General features: G+C 39.0%; 2 protein-coding genes and 1 long non-coding RNA gene across 4 annotated transcripts; 1 reads left to right on the forward strand and 2 right to left on the reverse strand.

Annotated features, from left to right (window-relative positions):
• Window positions 1-366: 366 nt before the first annotated feature.
• Window positions 367-17,049, reverse strand: LOC120720586 (centrosomal protein of 63 kDa). Of its 2 annotated transcripts, none has more exons than XM_040010319.1 (8): window positions 16,930-17,049; window positions 14,455-14,612; window positions 13,026-13,282; window positions 11,401-11,488; window positions 8,788-8,900; window positions 6,381-6,530; window positions 6,182-6,269; window positions 367-621 (listed from the first exon to the last, which is right to left on the reverse strand). In XM_040010319.1, exons 1-8 carry the CDS (start codon window positions 17,024-17,026, stop codon window positions 583-585), a joined length of 990 nt encoding a protein of 329 aa, XP_039866253.1. In that variant the 5' UTR covers window positions 17,027-17,049; the 3' UTR covers window positions 367-582. The 2 variants fall into 2 exon arrangements, with proteins under 2 accessions (XP_039866253.1, XP_039866252.1); XM_040010318.1 differs by having other exon boundaries at window positions 6,182-6,272.
• A 305-nt stretch (window positions 17,050-17,354) lies between these two features.
• On the forward strand, window positions 17,355-18,980 carry LOC120720591. The gene is made up of 2 exons (XR_005692991.1): window positions 17,355-17,466; window positions 17,908-18,980. It is a non-coding gene; the product is annotated as an uncharacterized LOC120720591 (long non-coding RNA).
• A 1,476-nt stretch (window positions 18,981-20,456) lies between these two features.
• leprotl1 (leptin receptor overlapping transcript like 1) lies at window positions 20,457-26,357 on the reverse strand. The gene is made up of 4 exons (XM_040010322.1): window positions 26,231-26,357; window positions 25,513-25,588; window positions 23,387-23,573; window positions 20,457-21,790 (listed from the first exon to the last, which is right to left on the reverse strand). The coding sequence occupies exons 1-4, from the start codon at window positions 26,244-26,246 to the stop codon at window positions 21,674-21,676; spliced, it is 396 nt and encodes a 131-aa protein (XP_039866256.1). The 5' UTR covers window positions 26,247-26,357; the 3' UTR covers window positions 20,457-21,673.
• Between the last annotated feature and the right edge of the window lie 312 nt (window positions 26,358-26,669).

The raw sequence follows: 26,669 nt of genomic DNA on the forward strand, positions 1-26,669 counted from the left end.
GTTTGCAATAAGCATGTATCATATGGTTCACATATGATAAAGCGTCTGAGTCACCGTGTTTAATCTGAGCCACATGCAAACTGATGAATGAAGCGATCTGCTCATCAGAGTCAAGCAGTACCAGTGGGGGGATAATCAGTATTGCTTCATTTTGGTTGAAAGAACATTTGTTGCTTCCTCTGCACGCCAGCTGCTGGTTGTCCTGCAACGTTTCATTGGCAAAACAACAAAAGAGAACATTTGCAGGTGCTTGTGCTCTTGTTAGTGGTGTTGATTACAAGGTTTGAACAATGGACAATTACTGAAAAATGTGACCAGACAGAGTCGAGGCACATGTGACGTGCATGTGTGACACCAAAAGCGGGACAGGAGCACATTGTATTTTAATTCGGTCATATATCACGATGAACAATAGTGGAAACAAAACAATGCGTGTGTGGTTTCACGGGTGTGTTTTTCCAAGGGTGTTTGGTTTTTCAAAACAATGACTGGAAGGTAAGCTAACCACAAACACATAAAACATTGCATCTCCTGGCTTGCAGAAGGTGAGAAAAGAAAGCAAAGACATCCAGGCTTCTGTCCTCATGGAGGTTTTTGGTATCCGTTGATAGGGCTCCCTGCCTGAGGGCAGAAAAATAAAATGTAAGTGAAGATGACCAAAGACAATAAACATAAGAGTGCACAAGAAGGGAATTGAGAGTGAGAAAAAACCTCAAAGAAAGTAAGTACAGGTCAAACGATGGCTGGAAATGAATGCTAAAAGTGAGATTGAGGGATATTTCTATTTTAACCAGCTGTATTTCCCTGTTAATGTGGCTGTCATAACTCTGTGTATTCTCCACACCGATTGTAAAAAGCAAATCTACTTGCAAGCAGCATATATTATAGCAAAAAGTGCAAGCTCTCTGCAGCTTTCCAAAACACGCAATTTTACATATAACAGGTTAGTCTGCTTTGTAATTTAATTCAAAACTCAAAATGGCACTCAGCACTTGTTCCTATGGTGTCCTAGGGGATCTCCTCCCAGATCTAGACAGGGCATCACTGAGCTCCTGATAGTTTGAGGTGCAATCTGGTGCGTCAGATGGACAAGCATAATGTCCCAGAGGCATTCTATTAGATTTAGGTCAGATGTGCGTGGGGGTCAGTGGTATCAATTCCTTCATCTTCCAGGATCTGCTTGTAAAGTTTTGCATCATGAGGCCAGGCTTTGTCATACATTGGGAGGAAGCCCAGGGCCCACTGCACCAGTGTATGGTCTGATAGTGGGGCCAAGGATTTCACCCCGATATTTAATGGCGGTCAGGATGCCACTTGCTGAGTCTGTAGAGGTCAGTGCATCCCTCCGTGGTCCCTCCCTGAACGGTGATACAGGCAGCATAACGTTCTCCACAGCTTCTCCAGGTCCTTTCAAATCTGTCACATGTCTTCAAGGTGAAGCTGCCCTCATTTGTGAAAAGCACAGGGCACTAGTGGTGGACCTGCCAATCATGGTATTCTGTGGCAAATGCCAATCAGACTACATGGTATCAGGTATATTCTGTGATCTTGAGACTGTGCTGGGAGACACAGCAAACCTTGCAATGGCATGTATTGACGTATTGATACTGAGCAATCGGAAAAAATGGTCGGTGGCCTCCACCTGTAAAACCATTCCTGTTTTGGGGTTGTCTCATTGTTCCACATCTAGTGGACCTGTTGTAAATTTAATTAACACAAAAGAACCAGAATTTAATTAACAATCCTCTCTGTTATTCAACTGAACAGATCAATATCCCAGAATTTTAACTGAGTTGATGCCATACTCTGATTTAAAAGGGTTTCTTTTTTTAAAGGCAGAGTATCTTCTCCTATATTTCCAAAACTACCCAGAGAACCAGAGTTAGACTTATTGGTCTCTCAATAAGTTACTTAATCTAAACACTAGAAGAAGATTCACACTGATATTTAGCCAAGAATTTGAGACTTTTTTATTCACCTGTACTTCAGCAGCACCACTCTGTCTGAAATAGCACATCTCTCTTTCTCTGCAGATGTCAGCCCAATGAACAGTAAGCGTCCTCCTTTTCTCTCTCTGTCATCTAACAATACTTATGTCTACACAATGTGAATCTCCCATTTGTATAAATCATGTCAGAGCTGGTAATGTGTTTTTTCATGGCTGTTTCCTCTATGACTCCGGTGCTCCCTGCTCCTCCAGCTAAATTTCTTCCCTCTCTCAGCTCAGCAGGGACTGCAAAAAAAACCCACTCTGCATCATCTGCACTCAATCAGAATAATTATCCCAAGAAATGCACTGCAGAGTCTGTGAGAGGTGAGGGGAATGAAGCACAGAGGCTATTGGCAATCACCTCCCTCCAGTCATTATTAGTCATCTCTTTGCTGCTTTGGAAAAGGACTCGAATGGCTTGGGAGGAAGCCATGTGCAGCCGACAGACAGACAGACAGTGAAAAGGTCTGATGTGAATCCGGAGCCCAAAAAATATCAGCCACCTCTGAAGTCTCTGGCAGCCTGGCAGCTCATCTGGGGGACTGGCAGCCATCCGCACACGATTATTAGCCTTATGTTCTGTCTGTCAGGCTTCCTCTTATCCCCATTTTTTAAAACACTGAACTTGTCATTCTGAAGATGTGAGGGCTTTGAAAAATCCCCAAAGTGGCCAGGCAGACACCTTCCACTATAAAAATCCTGCAGGAGGGTGAAGTGTTTGAGGTCCTGTCAGGATTTGTGAGCTCTTCCTGAAGGACTTCTTTGTGAGACATCGTGGGGTTCCTATTTGATTGCGAAATGGCTTTGAAACCTCAAGTTCCTCAAAGCCCTCTAACTTTTTAAAGCATGCTGCAGACAGAAAAACAAAACACTGATTAGACTCTGGTACCCATGAAGTATCAGTTATATGAATGCTCTGGCTGTTCTGCAAGTCCACAGGGGACTGGCAGCCATCCTCGCATGACTATCGCTGTTTTGAATGTCTGTTTTGCTCTTGAGTTGTGCATTCTTCTTTTATCCAAAGATTTTAAAACATTACACTGGTCACTCTTACAGAATCCTTTCAAACAATCCCAAGGCTGCTACTATCTGCACACTGCTCTTCAAATGAATACACTCAGGAGAAATATGGTTAGTTTAGCTTAGCATAAAGACTGGAAAAACTAAACTGGAAAAACATAACGTTCTGATTTTATGGGTATTAAGCAGAGGACTTTTCTTGGCTTGGAGCAGTGACTCACTGGTGAATCTGCTGAGTGATGGAAAACGTCCCAGTAATGACATATTTGTTGTTTTCACACTGTTTATTTTATAGATTAAACAACCAATATAAAACACAATAATAAGTAAGCTGAAAAGCTAACTGAAAAGCTAACTAGTTGCTCGCTCCAGCTTCATATTTAATAGAAAGAGGCTTCAATTCTTTCAACTAACCCTTGAAAATAAACCCATTAAGCTTATCTCTCAAAATGTTAAACTTTAACAAACACAACACGTCAGACATATGAATCCTCCTGAACAAGTTTCCTCTTTCAATTCAGCTTTTCAGCGATTTGCATCAAAGACATTTCAGAAAATTCAGCAAATGCGATGCCCCTATCAATGCCATCACAGCAACAACAACAGAAAACTGTGTGTACCCAGTTCTGAGTGTAGCATACTATGGATGTGTATAAATAAAATAATAAAAGCCCCAGTTATACAAAGAATTAAAAACTACTAACACAATCTAAACTGGTACTTTGATTAAATCCAATATGCAATGAACATGTCATAAACTAAGCTGCAACTTTCAGTGCATAAAAATTAGGTAGTGGGAAAGAAGAACTCCCTTCCAACAACTGGTTTGGTGATTGCATTGCATTTTTTCACATTTTGTGACCAGTTTTCAAGCAGTTGTGGCAAATAACTGATCGCCCAGAGGTTGAAATGCATCATCTTCAGACTCTAGGTGACTATTGTCGATAGCAAGGCGACTGCACGGGTTGCCTGGTGGGAGGCAATTGCAGTCTGTCTCAGACTGACTACAATCACTCTGAGACAGACTGGTGAAGGTTTGAGTGAGTTTGTGTCAATGAATGCAACTTGTCTGCAATATTCGACCAAACTGGTTACCAACTGGTTGTATTGTGGTTATATTCCTGTATAAATACAAGGGTACCAAGCACCTGTGCCGTGTTGCAGTTAAATCGCCGCTCTGCATCAACTATGTCACTATTTGTGGAGGAATTTCTGTTTCAAAATCTATGAGGTCTTACTGGACTCCGGTGTGTTAAGACAGTGATAAAACACCAGTGAGACAGTCTGCTGCCAACTATTTACATTCAAAGTCGGTTTGACGATAACAACTGATTGCAAGTGGTTGCACACCTGGTTCCCATCTTAAGAGCAAGTTACAAGGAGATAGCTTAGATGGTTCAACAACATCATTTAAACAAAAACAACATGGCAGTGACCAAAAACACTAAAGCTGATGGTTCAAAATGGAAAAATCCAGAAGTCAGTGGGTGAGGTCACTGTGCCTACACCATCTTTTAGACACCGCCTATAATCATAACTAATTTATTTCTATCTGTTTTCATCTGTTACATTGGTTATGCTACCCCAACTTTTTCAGATGTGTTTCACTATTGGATTCTCCAAAGACTTAAAAAGTCAACGACTGTCATCAGTTATTATTGGAAGCAGTCCTGCAGGGTGACTTTCTAAAACTTTGAATGGTTCCACTTTATGTGCGGAGTGGATATTTGTAAATCCAGTTTTTACCCAGATTGTTATTTTTTCAATGTTCTGTTTTTTGGCTTATTTAGTCCTCCTATATGCATGCAGTCTGCTGTACAGACTCGTGTGTCCATGTTTAAAAACACTGATGATACTTCAGTGCACATGAATGTTCAGAGTCTTTTGGAAAACTCTCTGGCACTGCAATGAGCCCACAGCGGACTGGCAGCTGTGACCAGATGAATATGGTTTGGATTTCTAATATTTCAACACGAGTCTGCTCTTGTTTTTGATCCAAATATTCCGAAACACTGAAAAGATGGCTGTAGAGATAGAGGTGACATTGGAGGGGGGAAAAGGGGGGAAACTACAGACTGGTTCGTGAATTCTAAGGCCAAAGGAAACAGCCGATGTTTCAGGTGTCCCAAAGAAAGCACAGCACGAGCCGATTGTTCAAACAGCCTACTTTTATGTTTAGCAGCCAACAAGAACTCCATCTATATGATTAAATTGGACCTTTTTCTGTAGTTCCATACAGAAGTGTTTAAGCAGAGATTGTTGACCTAGGAGGCAGTACATCTTACTGCCCCCACAAGGGTCCCAATACAAGGATTCAAGGAAGGATGGTGGTTTGGGTTGAAATACGCTGAGTTACAGTGTATTATTAGATTAGAAAGGTCGGTAAAAGTGACAATACAAGCACACATTTACATGCACATATTATGCCAACTGTCACAGTTTCTTCATGAAGAGGACACTAGAACTGTATGTATGTAAACTTGGTTATTTGGGGAACGCGCAGCGGTTACTCACTGAATACTTGAAGACTACTCAACCATAAAAAGTAAAAAAGAAAAAAACAATTATTAGACTGTGGTTCTGTGAGTCTCCTGGATATTTGACAATTCCTTCAGGGACTAGCAGTCACATCCAGATGAATGTTAGCTCTCTTTTTTCATGTCTTCTATTTCAGTCCTGAGATCACCAGCAGATTTCTTAAAATAAAGGTTCATCTGAGGGCTGCAGTGACACGCGAAGAGAGCCAGCAAGCATTCGAAACTTCGAGCTGCCACGAAACTTCAGTTTCTCATAACATTATTACAGAAAATAATCACCGCCGTGCTCCACACATGAGAAGTAACAGAGCCACACAGGTACCTTAAAGTGTGCCCTTTAGATGATCCACGGCAGAGATGTTAGACACGTTTATCCAAAGCACACTTGTAATTTCTGGAAGAACTGACAGCACGGCAGCTCCTCTGGGGATTGGCAACCATACTCGAATGAATATTGGCACTGTAATGAAGGTCTAATGTTTCACGTCCAAGGTTTCCACGTGTCATCAGAGATTTCACGAGACCGAACAGGCGTGGAGACATTTTGAGTAACCTTTAAGCTGCCGTGAGAAGATTTCTTCTGCAGCAAATTTCGATAAGAAAACCATTCAGGAAGAAAAAATTAAAGTGATACCTGGTCGAGGAGCTCTTCGCACAGCATGTTTGACTTCTCCACCTGAGACTCTAGGTTGGTCACTGTGTCTGCCTCCCATGATATTATACTGCTGTAAGAGACAGGAAGTTTAAATGTGTTATAAGGTGAGTAAAAGTTGAAAAAGACACTCAGATAATAATGAACTAGTTCCTCATTAAATCTGTTCATCTATCACTACCTGTCACAGCTCTTGGCGTCCTGAAGGGGGCAGACAAGTCTCCGTGTTGGACTGCTGTCGTGTGAACGCTTTAGTTTCTCAGCTTTCTTTTCCAACCTGCTGACCTGTCGCAGCAGAGCTTCTCTCTCCTCCATGAGGCAGTCTTTGAACCTGTAGAATATGATAACTCAGCAACTCTTCAAGCACAGCGTACATAATCTCACGAGTTTCTAAATATTTGCTAATTAATCTATAAAGGAAGCAGCAGCAGCATGTAGCCTGGCTGGAGGAGGGGGTTATAAATTGTAGGGTTGATTTCCAGACCTTCCTATCCACATGTAAAAATGTCCTAAAGCAAGATGTTGAACCCCTGTGTGCTTTCTAAATTTAGCTGCTTTGGATACGAGTTTGCCAATGTGTCTAATGCAATGTGCATAAGCAGGGCCCAGAATATGAATTATGTGCACTACCTGCACTGATTGCATTAGAAATTTCTGGAGCGGGGCTTGTAATATATCAATGTATCAATTTGAAGTGAAAAGATAGGGGGAAAAATGCACATTTACGCTCTCAGTCAAAATTCCTCTAATGTAAACACCAGACCAACAGAACAATACAATTCAGTTTCATACCCTGTCCTTGACAGACTGTCATACGATCCAACTTATCCTCAACATGAAATCTGTATTAATCTTTTGGAGAGTTTAATGTGAGGAATTCTGGGGCCTAAGGCTGGGACACTAACAGGAAACATTTGGGTCACAGAGGGGAGATGTTTGAAAGCACTTAACTTTCTTCAAGAATCATCAATCTCTATTTTTTTGTATAAAGTTGATCTAGTGACTCACGAAAACAGATTTTAAGTGATTCCTTAAGGCTGCAATGTTTCTTGTTTCAGTTATAAAGGCGAAACATGGGAGATGCTTTAAAAATATCATCCAGTGTGTTAGAAGGGCTTTCGGGGATTCTAGCAGAGCTTTCTGACTGATGAACAAACATTGCTGGTTAGTTAACTTTTAAAGAAACTTATGGTTACTTCTGTGACCTAAATGCATGATGATGAGTGGTATCCTACCCACATACACTATAGTACTTAGTTAATTTCTAGCAAACTCAGCTGTCAGACCTCTATCTCAACTTATTGGTCTTTCTTTAATTACAAGAGACATATAAAAGTATTAAAAAGAGGTTTTTGTGACATTTTTGGAAGCTACAACACTCTTTCCAGATCTGTTGTCCGTAACATTTTAGCACCTTTAAGCATGTTGTTTCCGTTTTACGACCTGTAGCAGCTTATGTGCTGTGGTGCACCCTCACTGCTGTTTCCAGCTGGTGCAGACAGCTGTTTTCAGCTGTGACAAACCAACCTGCATGGCAGCACAAAGATGCAGTCAGAGGCTTGTTGGGAATTGAATTTTGAAGTTTTTTTCCCCAGAGAAGATGGTGAAGACGGAGTTAAAGTAAATAAGATGGGTAGAAAGCAGACTACAAAGTAAATTAGGTCCCTCTGTGTCTGCTTATTGTGAGTATGTGTAGCTCATATTAACACAGTGCTACCAGTAACATCATAACAAGGCCAAATCATACCATGGGAATTTTAGGTAGCTTTGTAGTTCTGCCACAAAAAAACAGACAGATCAAAGATGTTAATGCTTAAAAAATAGTTTCAAAACTTTTTAAATTCATCCAAATCTCTCAACAACAGCTATGATGTTACATCTATTGATGTCTTTGTATTGTGTTGCAGTGATATCAAGAAATCAGGATGGGCTGTGCTCTCTTGTAATACCACTTTGATCCACATGATGGTGCACTGAGTGTCTAATCTGATTTAAGTCCAAAAACACCGATTACAGCAGTATTCACGCAACATTTTAAAGAATTCTTGTTACTATCACACTTTTGTTGTGTTTTAGGTGGACAACTACACTAGAACTTTCTGGTAAAACACTGCCATCTTGTGGTGAAATGTTTAATGACATTTGCAGAAGGTAATTGCAAAAAGTACCTTTAATCACTGTTTAGAATAAATCAAGTATTTCTATACAAATAAAAAATAATTGTGTCCGAGTAAATGACAGTCAGTTAAACAACTGGAATAGTTTGCTTGTTTATTTTAATCACATTTGACATGCATTAACTCTGGTAGATGCTTTGTATATTATAAGAAATCAGAACTTTACTCACTTCCAGCTAGATAAAAACACAAGTAGATAAGTCTCCTTTCCAATAATCATTTACAAATGTATTTTCTATGCAGAACCACATTATTTATATTAAGAAGGGGTTTTCAGGGTTTCGTTTACATCAACTTTGAGCATGTGTGCAGACAATAAAGACTTTAAAATCTGATCCTGTTATGTTTTTTGGTACACACAGCTGAGATATATTTAAAAACAAAGCAAAACAAAAAAAGAACCCTACTCACCTCTTCACACAAGACATCCAGTAACGCTGTTGCTGACAAAGCCACTCGAACTGCTCTGCCGTCTCCTGAAGTTTCCTCAGGCTTCCCTCATTTTCCTGCTGCAGTTCCCTCACCTCAAAAAAAAAAAATACAAATAAATAAATATATTTCTCCCAAAACCAGGATGTGACCAAGACAACAAAATTAGAAAATTATGATGGGGGCGTGTAAATATAAATCAGGAAAAGAAGACGTCATGTAGAAAGATGAGCGGGTCCAGTGGAGTCAGACTTAATCTTCTGCTCCCAGGCCTTTCACAATAACTTACAGGCCTTATCCCCTGCAAATAATTGTTCTCATGAAGTTTCTCACTGACTCTGCAGTCTGTTGTTCTCTTCTCTTGGCCTCGTGAAGATGTCTCAAAGGAAAGATAATTGTAGACCTGGATTGTTTGCTGTTTGATGGACTGGATGAAGCAGACGCCAATGCGGGAGTGAGTCTTTGAAGCCGAGTGTAAATAAATGAGGAATGTTCCGCTAATGCCTGGACCCAACACACACCAACACACCGACACACACCAATGCAGACCTAATGCCAGCAACATCTGAATTAGTGCTCTCACTTGGGTGGTTGTAGTTTTTAAAATTTGGACACAGTACATAAATTTGAACCGTGAGGTTTTCGGAATCCAGCGGCAGATCATTATTCACAGCTGGCACTCTGCCACACTGACCTGAACTAACCTGAGACCGCACAAACAGTGTTAATCCATTACTTCTGATTGGAGGAGCCGGCTACAGAGAAATAATCCCCGTTCACGGCAAATTCATTAAAGCTCTGTCACTCATCAACAGTTTTATTTGTGTTTCAACCCAAAAAAAAGGCCAAAGCAGTGTTTAAATAAGTGTCTGATCCTGACATCTGCTGGACAAAATCAGCACTGCAATCACTAAACTGATGATTTTATTGAACCTCCTCATTAGCCAAAGTCTAATGAGGTGACTTTCACACTTTTTTTCTTTTCCAGCAGCATTTGCCTTGATGAAGGGATGTCTCCCCCGGTGCTTCTGCTGAGATTTCTCCCATCATGTACAGCTAATAGGTTGTTTTAGAGGGTGGTTCTTTTCAGGGTCCAAGAATAGAGGATTTTGATGTTATATGTGATGGTCCTGAGCCCTCCTTGTTTTGCCTGCATGCTGCACCTTTCAGGTACAAATGTTTGACTGCTCTTACCTCAATAAGGAAATTACTTTACTTGCTCGATGTGCAGTTTATAGTCAATTTTGCTTATGAATTTTCCTAATTGAATGAAGTGACCCGTGAGTATCTGCGTAGCAGCCATAATAAGAGCTGGTCAGATTATATACATACTAAGGAATGTTGCTCTGATGCTTCCTTTATTACCTGCTTTACCACAAGACACACTGGCTCATCCTTTATGAAAGGAAATGCAGTAAGGCTATCTCATAAGTCGAAGTGACACACTATCCGAAGATCATTAAAAACAAACAATCAACATAACTGACAAAACCCATGAGCCTCTCAACGTTCTTTTTTTATTGTCTTGCAGTTTCTTGTTTAAGCCAGAAATGTTTGACTTTGTTAAATAAATGTTAACGTAATTAAAATTCTTGCCGCGTGGGTCCAGCGTCTTTATAACATCAGAGTGAGCTTATTCACGATTTGAACCTGTGGCTTTGCGCATACCAAGCAAGATCACACTCAACAATGTCCAAACACATGGACAGTTTCACACAGGAAACTTCTTGCCTCCTTTATTATTTTATTTAAATTCAATCAGTTTAATAAAGCACTGTGTACTTTTTGTTATGATGCAATGGACAGTTTGCTTTTACCGACAGCAGTATTTACTTTAGTGCTTCAGAGGCCTGATATGAGTTTGTTTCTTCAGCAGTGTTTATCTAACAGTTCTCAGATCACAGCAGAGAATCATTTTAAAATACTTTTGCTTTTTCCATAAATCCTAATCATCAGTTAGGACGCGTATCAGATCTCCAGACACAGTGCAAACACTGCAGCTCTCTCCGCTTGGCTCATCCTGAACTACTCATCAAAAAAATGGTGAAGCTGCTCAAATGTGGAACAAATTACCAAAGGAGCTCAGGCTGGAGAGAAAGTGCCGACTACTTTTAAAATAGTTTTACATTCAAAATATAGACCTGCACATTTACCAGCGATTTCAATAAAACGTACTGTATCCAGATTTCTTACAGCAGATTCCCCTCCTGACGCAAACCCCAAAGAGATTTGGCAAATGTGTAAACTGCTACACAATAAAGAGAACTAAAAGTATGGAAGGTTTTGGAAGGTATGAGTAGCTTGTTGAGTGTTACTAACGTCATGAGTGTGCAGCTTCCCCTCACTGCCCCCTCACCTGTGATATCTACTTTCAAAGAATGAAGATGACCACCCTGAAAAAGTCGATGGTTCAAAACAGGACCTCACAACACAGTGGCTGTGTCCATCCTTTGTATACAGTCTCTGCATGACTTTTCAGAGACACTTTTTAAGTCTTTGCACCGCAAATATTACACCTTCAGCCTTTTGTTTCGAATTTATATGCAGTAAACTCTGAGCTTTGACCCACGTCAGTCCTAAACTCTTCCTTCTCACCTCCTTCTGATAAGTTCTGCGGAGATCCGTCAGCTCTTCTGTCAGCGTCCTGTTAGTTTCTTCTAGCCTTTCCAGCTCCACTGTCTTACTGTTGATGACAAATAGAAAAATGTCTTATTTACCTGTGTCAGCTCATTAAACTCTGCTTGTAGCCAGTTTAATTTTAGTATCTTTATTTGATCTTTCATCAATGTAAAGTGTACTGTAAGATAAACACTCATACTTAAAATTTACAGTACTAAAGTAACTAAAATACTCACTCTTATCGTAGTGTGTTTAGATGTATTTTGTTTTTTCACAGTCCATTTATTCATTTCTTTGTAGCCATCAGATAAGGAAACGTGTTGGTCTTGATAAAAGTTTTAGGGTAAATATTTTGCTCTCTGCGAACGCCCAAATTTCTTTCATCTGTATTTCTGTAGTCATAATGTGATAACAAACTCTGACACTAAGCCGACACTCTGCAGGGATTTAACGTCAGCAGACTGAAGCTCGCCGCTGCTCGGAGGACTTTTCAGCTGATTTAAAGTCGCGGGTCCAGACTCGATGTTTTTGTTCAGCCTTGAAACAACAGTCTGAGACAATTTTCTTCTCTGTGCCGGGCAGCCCGTGACAGCTTTACTTGGCTTCAGTTTCCACAAGATGGTAATCAAAAGTCAACCGTTTTAATGTTTTTTCTTTTTCTGTCTGCAGCCTTATCTGGGTTAATGTTCATTGTGTATGTTTTAATGTCGATAAGGTTTTAATCAAGTCATTAACAATTCAGCAATACAGAGGACAGGCGGCTATTTTAAGGTAGTTTCTCCAGAGCTATGCAATTTTTAAAAAATGGAAACTGCACACAGAAAGGTCCCAGACGGGGTTTAAAACTCTTCTTGCTGTGAGGTGACAGTGCTAACCACTGTACCACTGTGCCACCCACAGTAATTAGTGGATTAGTCCATTTTTTTTGTTTAGAATACGAAGTAAGAACACAGCATTATAATGACGGCTTTAAAGCCCAGAGTAGTCGTGAGGTCCTGAGCCTCTTACATCTAAAGTCAAATGTTAGAATGTTAAAAATGGCAAAAATGACTCCAGACAACCACAAAAAGAAAATAAAGTTAAAAAGTAATCCAAGATTTCTATTAAAAATAACAACAAAGAGTTTTGAAACAATTATAAAGAGCAACAAAATGACCACAAAGAGACACAAAACGTATAAATTGTTTCAGAACTAGCTGGTTTCAGTTACAGAGAGATGCAAAACTACCACAGGAGATGCAAAATGGCCACAAAGAGATTTAAAAGTTAATACAAAGATACCTTAATATAATATAAAAATGGCACAAAGAAAATGTAACAACGTGAAAAAGATGCAAAACTACTGTCTTCATCAAACATCAGGAGGTGCTTTCACGTCTCCGAACCCCTCCACTGTCTAAATGTGCGTCTGTTTTGGAGCATGTCAGAGTATTAACTTAAAGTTAAAAAAATGTATTCCTATATTACATGAACTCATTGTGTGTTTTGCGGCTTACCTCTGCAAGTTTTTCTAAGTAAACGTAAACCAAATTGTACTGTGTAAAGTAAAGAAAGAAAACATGATTCAGTGTTTTGTCATACTGGAGAGACTGAAGATTTACCTGCGCAGCTCTGCGTGGAGGCTCTCAGTGAGTGTAGCTCTGTGCTGGGCCTCAGCGTACAGCTCTGTCTGGAGATTTTCTGCCACCTCAGTTCTGTGTTGGGCCTCAGCCTGCAGCTCCTCCACCAGGCTCTCCAGCTTCACCTCAGAGCTCTGCAGGCAAAGCAGCTCTGCGCCGACCTGCCGCAGTAGCTCTGCATCCCGGGAGCTCGCCTCCACTAGCAGGACCACGCGCTGCTGAAGCAAGTTAACCAGGTCCTGCGGGGAAGACACGGACATACTACTGAGAATACTGCAGATGTGCTCACATGAACACTTCAGCACTTCCTATCCTTTTCAAATCTCACTGGAGACATGCTATTCTCCAATACAATCTGCATAAGTGATATCAGACACACCTTTAGGTCAAAGAGTTTGGGACAAGCCCAAACCTGATACTGTCTTTGAGGGGAAAGTGAAGGAGTCAAGCTCTCCAAAACTGTAACAAATACCACTGACGTCTCTAAGAGGGCTGATAATTTGTTACTGTGCAACCTTTAAGTATGACACAGGATAAATGCTGAAAAATGACTTGTGTCTCTAAAAGCATGAAAAATAATCCTTCTGACCACTTTGATAAGCTGCTGAAACAACTTTAACCTAATTTTAGAAGTTCCAGGGAAATTAATATGACAAGAAAGCTGTTTTGATGCTCATTAGATTTCTTTAGTTCAGTGAAATCTCTCTGTGGTTCAAAACTCTTACTTCTTGTAGCTCATACTTATGCAGTTTGTAAGTAACCAATGCCAAAACATCAGCATTTTCCATGTGCAAACACATTTACTGTAAACTTAATTCCACTGTAACTAACAGACAGCAAAGATGAGCTGATTTGTTGATGTCAGAGGTACAGATTATGTGGATAAATGGAAAGTTTCCTATTCATTTCATAAGCTGTATTTATCCACTACTTCTTAAGAATATTTAAACTAGTTTAAGTCTAGTTTAAATGATTTAAACTAGACTTAAACTAGAAGCAATATATTTAAAAGAGAAAGATTTCTGTACAGAAACCAACCAATAAGAAAATCTACAGATGTCACTTAGCAGCAACACTCAGTGACAGTTTAAATTTCAATCCAAGTAACAAATACAATCCAACAAATACTTACATCCTGCAAAATGTCATTTATTTCCGCTTCTACTGTAAAATGAGTAGCGTATGAATGAGCAAGAACTATTGGGAAGTGGCAGTGATTACAGATTCAACTGAAAGCGAATACCTCAGAGCTTTGTGCAAGTAAGATGTGAAGGTAAAACTTTAAGGTGTATTTATTAGTAAATTATTAGCAACTTACTCTATTTGATCTATGTTGAATATATAAATTTAACATTTATAGCAGACAGCCTTGTTCTGTCTACATGTAAAAGATAAGTCATAATCGGTCCACCTGCTGCTGCTGGATCCTGCTGATGAGTTGGGTCTGGTTCATCCTGAGTTCCATATTGAGCTGGTCTTGCTTGAGGAGTTGGGCGGTCACAGCTTCCAGATCATTCTGCAGCCTTCTCTCCCTCTCTCGGGACACCAGAAACTCTCTGTCCAACACCGCTGAGGCCACAAAACCAAGAAGAGTTAGTTAAACTGAGCACATTAGATGTAACTGTGTGGCTGACTTTACTTAAATACTTAATGTTAAACAGTCAATTTTGTACTGCAGACACTTATCACTCCAAAGACATTAATCACTGATGGTTTCATTTCATTAACTGATTAGTGCGGGGAAAAAAAAAAAAAAAAAAAAAAGTAAGTTAACTAAAAAATAAATCATATTTTAAAAATAAAATATTAACAGTGTATCAGAACTTCTCTGTAGTTTGTATAACAGTCGCCAGTATGTCTATTATAATACTTAATGCACTTAATGTAATAAATAAATTCTGCTTAAAAACTGATACATCAGTTTTACCAAGCAGAAAATCTACTGCATAGACTACTTTTGATACTTAAAAATACCGATTCCGTCAGTTATACTTAATTAGCTCAGTTATTTAAAAGTTCTATATTTAAACCATTAAGTAAGTAAACTCTGAATTGTTGTAGTTTTATTGATGTAGCTGCTCAGTAATTTTCTTTTGCTGCAACAAATTATTTTTTATTCAGGATTAACATTTTCTTAAAGAATAAATGAATATAAATAAATAAAATTTAAAAACAAAGTTAAGATGTGAACTTTAACCACTGATTGTTTTAGTTTTGCTTGTACTTATTTTTGTGTGTGATATGTTTAAGGAGTAAAAAGTTGTAATGTAGCACAATTTTGTAGAGTATAATACTTACATTCTGATTTTTTTTTCTATAGTATATTTTTCTATAATACAGTACTTGAGTAAATATACTTAGTTACATTGTTAAGTTTTTATGTCAGTAGAGCTCTAAATCCTTATGATACCAAAACAATAAACACACAACCAGAAAGGCTCTCAAGTACTAACATCAGTACTAATGTAGGATTTAGCCTGTTACAATATTTTTTAATTTTATAACATGGAATAAAATTTTAATTAAACATGGAATTTAATTGAATTAAAAAAGTAGATAACACCACTGTCACCACTCGCTACTCTTACATCTTATTACAGAGGTAAATGTGCATTGTAACTCAGTATGGGCTTTAAGTAGATCAACACTGACCCAGATTGCAATAAAAACAGATAATACAAACTGTAGTTATATTACATGTTAAAAAAAACTACCAGAAATTTCTGTAAATAAACTTTGCTCTAGTCAGATACTCTGTAAATGTGACTGCATTGACTTGGAAACTGTTGCACAATGACTATAAAGTTGATTCTGTTAAAGTGTAATCTGCTGCAGGAAACATGCACTTTGTTTTCTGTTTATTAAGAACACCGGGCTCAAACTAATGCAGCGACCCTGCAATAAAGCCTGTTTTCATTAAAGATCAGTGTTTTAGTTCGTCACATTTTACTTGACAGCGTAAAGATGAAAGTATTTCTTTTCACGCAAAACATGTGGTTCTTCTAACAACACTGTGACCTTCGATTGAATTTGATGTTTATTTGGCAAGCGTGTTTTTCCATTCAGGAAATTTGACTCTGGGTCAAGTGGATTCCAATGCACACACACACAATGCAACAGCACATAAAGAGATATTTACATATAAATAGATGAAACAGCAGGTCAGACTGTTCCTATACATGGAATGCAGCAGAATGTATTAATATGCATTCAGCATATGCTCTTTATCATAGTGTAAAATAAAATTTATACATTTTATAAACTGAGCTAAATTAAGTTTAGAAATTAAGCTAAACTGAAGCTAATCAATTTATATTTTGAAACATGTTTGCCATGTTTCATGTAGTTTTTCTTTCTTTTTTTCCAAGACATTTTTCAAATTTTTATTACTTTATTTTTCAGATTTATTAGTAAAGTCTAACTATGGACATTTGTGACGGGCATTTGTTTATTACCTTTACTATTTTTACAAACAAAACAATCTTTAAAAACTCATGAATCTATAAGTAAGCAGCAGCACTTCCATTTTCAACAGTCACATAATTATACTAAGCAACTTTTTCTGTGCAGGACTTTGACTTGTAGCAAAGCATGATAATAAAGCCAGCAGTACTTTGACTAAAGAAAAGGATGGGAGCACTTTCTGCAGTTCTGATGACATTTTAAATATTAATTTCCATCTTATTTAAACTGTTAGCTGTATAGACATTGTGTGGTGCTCATCTGATCTACTACTTGACTATAATCTGAACGCCTCAGTGGACTCAACATTATAACCTTCCTGAAGGGAGAAGAGGGTTTTTTTTCCCTTTGTAGTAAACTAGCAGTTTTCATGTAGATAAGAGATTAACAGTCAGCTGAACCCGTCTTGACCTTTGTGACTTACCTTTGTCATGAGCTAGGCGGGTGCACTTGGCCGTCAGATACTGGATCTGACTGAAGTCCTCGTCCCGGTGTGCTCGGAAAAACCGCCTCATGATCATCTGCGTCTCATCTGCTCCCTGAAAGACCTAAAACCGCCTTCCCATGATCCTCGGGGCAGGGCGGGTGTGTCCCACATGGTCTGAGAGGACATAGCGTGCACATTTCCCGCAATATTTAACCTTACCTGAAGGTCTTAAAGAGGACTCCTACCTGGTACACACCTACAAGGGGCAGGTTTCAGCATTAAAACAAGCTGCTGTTGTCACAACATGGAAGCGAGGAGTGCTGCTGCGGTGTCTCTCTGTGGATTTTCTTGCCATCTGGCCTGCTACTTGAATAAAGAGGGAAAACTAAAGTTTGCATCATGCACAAAGTAAAAGGCTGATCTTATTTTATATGCAAATTGTGTTGTGAAGTTCTCCCCCGAGGCAGTGGCTGAGCTGAAGAAGTCGGGCATGTTGTATCTAGCAGACAGGAGTCTTTATGGCAGCAGCCTCAGGTTAGTGCTTTATTATACATGACTGCATAAGAGGTTTAATAAAGGAAAATCCCATGAATGTGCATTAAAATCTATAACTTTATCAAATGTATTGTGTTAAAGTGTCTATGTGTTGGTTTAGGTTTGATATATTGCCATGGAGATGAGCTCACTATGTTTTCAGTATTTTGTTGCTAGCAAGTAAAAAAATCCAGAGGACTGTGCAGCCTTGGTGAAGGTGAATGTGTTCAGGTCACTGACTGTTATTTACTTTACAAACAACATGGAAAAGCCTTCTCTGTAAGTGATACACAGCTTTTCCATTTATTTGAGGTCATGTAAAGGAAGTCTTGAACTTTTTAGGACAAATTTACCTTCAGCGGTGTGAGGCCACGGCGCATTGGTGCTCATAAAGGAGACGCTTTGTCTTTATTTTCCTAAATCTTTTCTCTTGCTTTATAGAATAGAGCTGGACACCTCGAGAGGGGACTGTGGTTCGCTCTCGAACCTGTGGTCCAGTTTTTCCGCCACCAGAGGGAGACACACTGCCTCTAAGAGCCACTTCCCTCTGTGTACAATCGAAGACATTTTATTGATTAGGTTTACATTCATGGATATTTAAAATGAAGACAGCCGCAAAGCTTGTTACAAGCCCAGCAAAGGAACACGAAAATAATAAATAATAAAATATTGAAATTATTTAAAAAAAAAAAAATAATCAAAATGAGTTGATATTTTAATTCATTAACTGGTACTATTATTTATTTAGTTTGCTTTTTCTGGTGACAATCTGCACATTTTCCACCATAATGGAGAACCATGTCCCAAAGCAAATGTAGCAGATAGCTATGAGGCTCAGAGATCTCCATTTTGGATCTACAATCAGGCCTAAAAAGGCAGGAGAAGAACCCACAAAGTGATCAATGTGGAGCACTGATAACCTCGCATGGATCGCCATCAATCAGGATTTGATTATCTGAATGCATCTGAATAAAAAGTGAAAGTGAAACAAAAAGTTCTGCCACTATCAAAATTTGTGTTCATAACTGCAGAGCTAGAAAATTAACTGGGAGATTTTTTTTGATAAGTTATTAAAGCAAGCAGGAGATATTTACCAAACTTCTGAGGAGAGACACCTTTCTTCTTTTTATTATGTTACACAAGAGTGAACTGGATATTTGGGGGATTTTGTGCAGTAGGTTAGACAAAAATAAGACACTGGAAGACATCGGAGTCCGTGTTTCTGTGTCTTTAAAAATAACTATGGAAATGTTAAGCATATCAGAATACTATTCTTGCAACCTACAGAGGGTTTATGAGACGTTTTCGCTGTTTTTTTCCTCCTCACACTCATGAGCGTCTCTTAACAGCATCACTAACTCACTCAGTTATTCCCTCTGAAGACAAATCAGCATCTCTCCACCTGATACAGTTGTGCTAAGTGCATCTGTAGTCATTCAAATGAAGAAGACTTTCAAAAATGGCGTTTATTAAAAAAAAAAAAAGAAACCACCATGCTGACTTCCTCATCTTCAACATAACAATTGAGATAGAAAATGGCGTTGAACCTTGACACAAAGCATTCAGTCAAATAAATAAATACAACATCCTTCAAAGATCTGTGAGAGAAACCTAAGAATAATCCCACATCTTCACGCCAGACTGACAGTTCAGAATTAACGGCAGACTACAAAACAGAAAATCTGAGAACATTTGACACGTTTAGCTAAACGTGTCATACAGATGCGCACGTCCCAGAAACACCACGCAGAGTTACCCTGCTTGTCTGAACCACAGACAGGCTCACAGACTACCACCAGAGGATTCGTTCATGGGATTACATCGTGATACGCACAAATCATGTCAGTAGTACATTTTAAAGCATGTTTTTAACATAAAACAAAAATCTGCCGTCAATGTGTTGCTTTTAAAAATATTTGTATCTTTCGTAGGGCTGAACGAAGGCCGGAAATATGAGCTCTGTGATCACAAGTTCAAATTAACTCAGCAAAGGTCAATCAGCCCATATATTTCAGCCAGAGGTTCACTCAAATGGTTCCTAATGATTTTCTTGGATGGTCTTTGACTAATGCAGGAAATACTGTAAGAGTCATACTCGAAGTCTGATTTGACAAAGCTCAAATACAGATCTAATTAATTTACCATTAAAGACTGGAACAAAGGGGTACACAGCTATAATACAGCTCTGCTAAAATACCTAAAGTTTACTTTTTAAATTGTAAGTAAAGGGAAATTAAACTAAAATACAAAATTACCAATATTTCTTAACAAAGAGTAGTTAGAGCTCAAAAACTAACTCTAAAATCACAAATAGCTTTAAACTTTAGTTGTATGGATTAAAACAAATTCAGTAAATTCTGATTAATGCTGAACTTTGGACTTGTTGACAGGCTTGGTTTTCTTTCAGAGCCCAGATGTCCTCCTGTGAAAGTTCTTATGATAAGCAATCAATCACGTCTAGCTTCATATGCAAGACATGTGAGCGAGTTCACCAAAATGCTAAACAATTCCTGTAGGACTGTTTCTGTTTTATTTGCTGGATGTGTGCTTCTAAAACCCTAAAAATACGATTTAAATATGGAAATTAAACTGATTGAGGGCCAAAACGTGTGAAGATGTCCACTGGAAATTTGCATGGAAACAAAACATTTGATTCTTGTAATGGCTGGAGAAACTCAGAGGTTTTCAAACAGTGCCATCTACAAAAAAAACAACAAAAAAAACAAAAAGAAAAAACCCAAAGAAAGCAACAAAACACACCTGAAGCTCCATTAGTCACTGCAGTTCTTTACAGGGTAGCATTTGCTTTACTCTTTGTTTAGTCACTACTAATGCAGTTTAAATGTAACAGCAGTCTGAGGCGCTGCACCTGACTGACTGCAGGCCCTGATTATCAAGAAGCTGCAGCAGATTACATAAACCAGCATGCAGACTTTTTTTACACGACCCAATACTTTCAAACTTTAATCATATGGTGTGTTTTTTTGTTCTTTTTTTGTTTTGCTGGTGTGAGGAAATACAGTATGTGCCAGAGCTGGAATGCAGAGCAAAGTCACTGGATTCTTTCACTTTGAGGGAGTCGCGTTCAAAAGCTTAAAGGCTGTTAAATGACTGACTGGGCCTTGGTTATAAGTAGCCTGGTTCTTAGGGTAGCTTGGCCGAGTTTCCAACAAGGCTGCTGTCCTTGAGCTAATCCAATGCTAGCTGACGGCTGCTATTGGCTTTGCATGCTTTCTTGACCTAACAGAAAAACGCTAACTCACACAAACTGGAATACGAGCCGATTGGATGCAGAAAAACCTGGTGAATAAGCAGCCCGCCATGTTTGCACCTGGGAAATCACTAAGTCAGTTTAATTTGATCTCTGGTGTGATAGAGAGGGAGTTTAAAATGAATCCTTGCACACTGCTCCTGAACACCACCTCCTCACTTTGTGTCATGAGAAAGATTTATATCACATTTACACATAATGGAGTTCACATGTTAGGTACTGTTGGTGGCAATAACAGCCCGCTGCTTTCACAAGAACACTCAAGCTTAGTGTTATTCACATTTTACTGACTGAAAGCTGAGAAAAGCCTGCATTATATCAGCTGAACTGTTGACACTCAAATCCAGTAAGACCTGTATGAAACAGAGACGTGTCTGATGAAATTTTGGCTCATATTGTGCAGATTTTTCCTCAATTTCCAGCTGACTTACATTAATTTCACAAAGAAGAAGCTCCTTCCAGTGTTTTTAATTGCAAAAAGAAGGCCAGACATTACTGACCGTATCCTTTTGGTCATTCATTTTGAAATCTTTTTAACACATCTTCAAAGATACTACACTGTAAAAGTTGTTCACCAGCTTGTAATCCTTTAAATAAAAGTGGACACATACAAAAAGATGGAAAACAAAGACTCACAGCACAAAGTCAGAAAGAGTGAAACTTAAAAATGGGAAAAAATCCAACTGAAAGTCAGCATTTTCCATCTCACTTGTGTCAGTTCAGCATGATGTGAGTGGTAAAAAAAAAAAAAAAAAAAGTATTGCACTGGTTTGATGTGAGTCTATGGATGGGCGGTCATCATATAAATAACAACAAGAACCAAGAACGGTAATACCATAACAGTAGTAGTAATAATAATAATAATAATAATAATAATAATAATAATTGTAACGCTAATAAAAACAGTTCAGACTAAGGTCCCCTACAGCTGCCGTTTTACCACTGCTGCCAACTGAAGTCATCGTTGGATCCAAAGACCAGGAAGAAGCCCAGGATCGTCCCAAAGATGACTACGTTACCTGTTAGCACAAGCGCACATGCTCCCCAGGCAATCTGTAAAGTGATAAAGGAAATTCAGGTTAATGCTGAATGCTACAGAGCTTATTTGGGTAACTGAGACATTTTATTTTGCTGATTTAAAGACCTGCTTTTTGTAGAATTCAGCTCTAAATCATTAACATGCAAAGTACTTTTTCAGAGTTGGACAAAAAGGAAAGTTAAAGTTGGACAATCGTTCACACACCCTTGTTGCACTGCTTTCCACCTTTTACGAAACAAGGCGGTGACTCGTTGACAAGCGGTATTTAGCAGTTGCTATATTGTCCTATCAGTTGGTGCAGTAATAATAATAATAATAATAATAATAATAATAATAATGGATTGCATTTATATAGCGCTTTCGGGGCCCTCAAAGCGCTATACAGTTCCACTATTCATTCACTCTCACATTCACACACTGGTGGAGGCAGCTACGGTTGTACCCACAGCTGCCCTGGGGCAGACTGACAGAAGCGAGGCTGCCATATCGCGCCATCGGCCCCTCTGGCCATCACCAGTAGGCGGTAGGTGAAGTGTCCTGCCCAAGGACACAACGTCGGGGCTCGAACCAGCAACCTTCCAGTTACAAGACGAACTGCCAACTCTTAGAGCCACGATCGCCCCTTAACATTAACTAAGAAATCATATTTAAAAATCAGATTAAAGACTATATATGCTGTTGTGCACCCTGATCATTTCATAGCATACGTTACTGTTCTTTTAATTAATTCAACTGATTATGTTATTTAGGCCCCTTTGCTGGCTGCTTTCAGCCAGTTTAAAACCAAAATAACCCAAAATTGGTGATATTCTTTTTTTCTTTCTTTGCAACAAGCTGTGTCATGAATGCTTTAAAGCAAACTGCATATAATATAGTCTACTATCTTTTTTTGGATGGCTGGAGAAACTACAGAGACTGCTAAGGACCAGAAAGTCAAATCAGACTTCCTCAAACTAATGACTGAGCTCCAGCACTCTACCTAAAATGCCCTAAGAAATGATGTGCTTGCATGCATGTCGCTCATAGAGAACTGCAGAACCTCTGCATTAATCTGCACAACTGATAATCATTTGAAACACTGGATGCTGTTTGCAGCACCTTTGCAGTCATTTATCACTTGCTGATGGTGAATATAGTCTGTTTATAATTAGCCCTATTATTAGCTGACCACACAATGAAACTGTCACTTTCATTGGGCGTAAATATTGAAAGATACAGGAAGTCTATGACCTCACAACACTATACCTGCAGTTATCTGTCAGAGTTTAGCTCTTTATTGTTTTACACTTAGATTTTTGATTAACTGAGCTCTTCTGCTTTCGCCATTTTTCCATACTTCTGTGATACTTTTGTATAGCTTTTTTTTAGCCATCTTGTTTTGTGTCATTGTATTTATTTTATTGAGCAAGGCATTTTTTTTCATGTTTTGGCTGCTGTTGCTTTTAGCTTATCTTAAAACTAAGCCCTTATATAGTTGTGTGTAATTTATATAGACAAAAGTCAGAACATTTAAAGTAAGCCCAACGCAGAGGGTCCAGACCCTTGGTTTGGGAACCACTGCTTAAATAGCCATGCAGTACACGCTGAATTAACAGGTTTCAGTTACTTACTACTTCAGCTCTTGCGAAGACGATTGGCAGGCCGAAAGCTGAGATGACGATGCCCGTCGTGAGGAAGATGGCCAGCTCTTTGCAGGCGTTACTGGCCGAGTCTGTGTCATCGACCACTCTCCGCGAGATGCAGTAAGGGATGGGAGAGAGGATGTAGAAAAAGAGCAGGAACAAAGGCCAGTATTTGCTGCAGAGAGGCGAAAAAGCGAGAGAAACAGGGGGCATAAACACCCACATGCTATGATGACAAAGGATGCAGTGAAGTGAATCGAAGGATAAAGAAGGAATCGCTGCTGAGCACTCCACACGCCAACTTAAGGGGTTTCTTTCATAAGGCAGGAGCTACGTTTCTGTAACCTCTAGATTTGAATACAGATCAGATGCAGGCCTGCAAAAAACATATCCATCTATATTGTTTTTAACACTAGCATGTAATTTGACAAGAATCTCAAAGAGCTAGATTATTATACAGTTGCGAGAAAGCTCTGTACCTGGGGAGATATTTCACTGATGAAAAACGAACAAAAAAAATAAAACTGTAAAAATAAAACTGTGGGGAAAACATTGTGCTATATATATATATCTCCAAGGAATTACGCATTTTCTTGTCACTTATAGGCTGATAAATACGCATTATGCTGAAGTGAAGCTGTTATTTACTGTAAATACAATGGCTGAAATGCAAATTAGATGAAAAAAGGCCAAATATGTTGCTGTTGCTCATCCCACATACAGCAAATGAGAAACTGTCTGCACTCATTAGAATAATAACCAAGAGGTGTGATGGTGTGCACACACACAAAGCTGATCAGGTTGTCTTGTAAGTACAGAGTATAATTATCCTGCAAACTGCAAGAACTTATATTAACCTAAAAGTGCTTATAAAGTGCTATAATTCTAAAACAGGCTTTGTACTAAAGCTGTGCAATTACACATCACTTAAAATTATAATACACAGATTATTATAACAATATAGCTGAGATAGATGCTTATTTATTTTTTGCTACAGGTTTAGTTCAGTTCACATATATTTAATTAATTATTTATCTTATTAAGGTGAATTATAATTAACGTTGATGGCAAAAAGTAAGCTTGTACTTTTAAATAAAGCCACTGTTTTTCCAGAGTGTGAGTAATTCTAACAAATAACCATTTCTCATTAATGGCCAAAATAAATGTGATTTCAAAACTGAACAGCCTTACTTTTATAAAAGCATCAGTAAATCAGCCTACTTACTGGTTTAAATCGCACCTTTCGAACATTTAACACCATCAAGATTCCAGCTTCAAGAATAAGACTAAAACTGTCCTGAACACCATCGGGAAACATCTAAGCAGCACATCAATTTAATGAAAATGATATAGTTTTATTACAACATCTCCCCATCCCGAAATAATTGTGCAACATGTGTTTTTTCCAGTTTACCTTCTTATCTTTACACAGACTGCATGTGTAGAGTTTCTCCAGTCTAACAAACCACTAACTGCACTTACACTAAAAGCCACATGAACACATTAACACAGCACTTTTCCTATCACATACATCATATGTTTAACCTCTTCACTCTTCTCCACTAGGATCATTTTCTCTCTGTTTGTTGCCAGTGTACATTCATAGACCTGAAAAACCAGTATTATTTAATCATCAAACAGCTTCATATGACCACTACATCTGATTGGCAATGTTAGGATGAATTAAGCCACAAAAGGTAAAGATATCCTGGGTATGTTGAATTTACCTCTATTTTTTGTTATTCTTTTTTTTAGGAGGGGGGTGACACGTGAAGATGATGTGAGTCACATTTAACCTAAAGTTATGATTGTTCAAAAAGGCATGAGAAAATAAAGTAAATTTAAAGTACCAAATTCCAGCCCACATTTATGTACTTCAAGAGCCTGTAACTCTGATAATTGCTTAATTTAATGCAATCCTACTTTCATCCACTAAAAGTGGTCAGGTTCTGTCACACTTCCCTGGTTTTATATGGTGTCCTTATGCTCTAGATGTTCTAAGAACGTTAATTTGGTCATGAATGCAGCTATAGTTAAAGCTGTGAAGCTGTGACAGGATCATCAAAGGTGCCAGGAAGTACTAGGCTCACATGGTCTGTGATGGTTATACTTACTCATACACAGGGAGGGCACATCCAAGCATGAGGAACATGAGGCCGATGGCCCCTCCAAAGGAAAGGCTGATGAGAGCTGCAAGAGAAGCAGAGGATAGGGGGACCCCAGTGTTAGAACAGGGTATATCCACAGGAAATCACTAATCTCATGGTGGCTGCAGGGCCCCTGGAGATTTGGGGCTACCATGTGATGAATCAGCTGATTTCACGTGTGTGACAGCTACGTTAGCAGCATAAACCCTGCCAACATGGGTCCACGTTAAACCCAGACAGCCATAGAGTCCGTGCGGCCACTCGTTAAATTCTATTAAAATCCCAGCGGCTGCCTGGAATCAGTCAGCGGCTGTGGGAAGTTAAGGCGCAGCTAGCATTAGCGGTACGGTTATTTCTGCGTTGTTGTAGTATTAAACAAGAATGGCGTTAACTGTGGCGCAAGAATGCAGCACGTTGCACTGCTACATTGTTTTCATTACGAAACGCAGAAGTTGGTTTGGTTATTTTTGTCATGTTGCGGTTGCTTCTACCGAAACAGTGCAGGTTCATCACCGAGCTAATGCTAACGTCTGTCAGTACTGGCCCTGCGCTAACTCCTTCTATCGTTACTTATCTGAGCGTGACAAACGCGCAAACATGCCTTGTGCACATTTTGTTGAAATTATATAAACAGAGGCTGAGTTCAGAAGCTTTCTGAAGGGAATGAAAATCTCCTGCTGCTTACCTTTAATCCCGGCCATCTCTGCTGGACAAAAGCTCGCCACACAGCCCGGACGAATGACAACAGTCCCCCCTCCTTTGCTCGGTAGCCGAGTCCGACCGAAGCTAACCGAGTCCCCCCGTAGCTCCTACCCTGCCCACCGTGCGGCTTTCATATGCTGACACAAATGTAGGAATTCTGACGATTACCACTACGGTCCTAAAAGCACCCAAATTAAAAGCACTGACACCGCAGAACTGTCCGTTTTAGAATTCTATAAACTCCTCCAAAAGTATTCATAAATATAATTTCTTTAATGTGTAGGCTAATAAATGTAATTTAATATAAAGTACTATGTTTGCACTTCAATTTAACGTGTAGTAGGGTTAGCCGTGAATGTGTCAGTTGCATGCGTCATTTTGAAATTAAAAACTACATGCCCCCCAAATAGTAGGCTTTTATT

The sequence above is a fragment of the Simochromis diagramma genome, unplaced genomic scaffold (assembly GCF_900408965.1).
Source record: "Simochromis diagramma unplaced genomic scaffold, fSimDia1.1 OVJJ01000585.1, whole genome shotgun sequence".
Lineage (NCBI taxonomy): Eukaryota > Metazoa > Chordata > Actinopteri > Cichliformes > Cichlidae > Simochromis > Simochromis diagramma.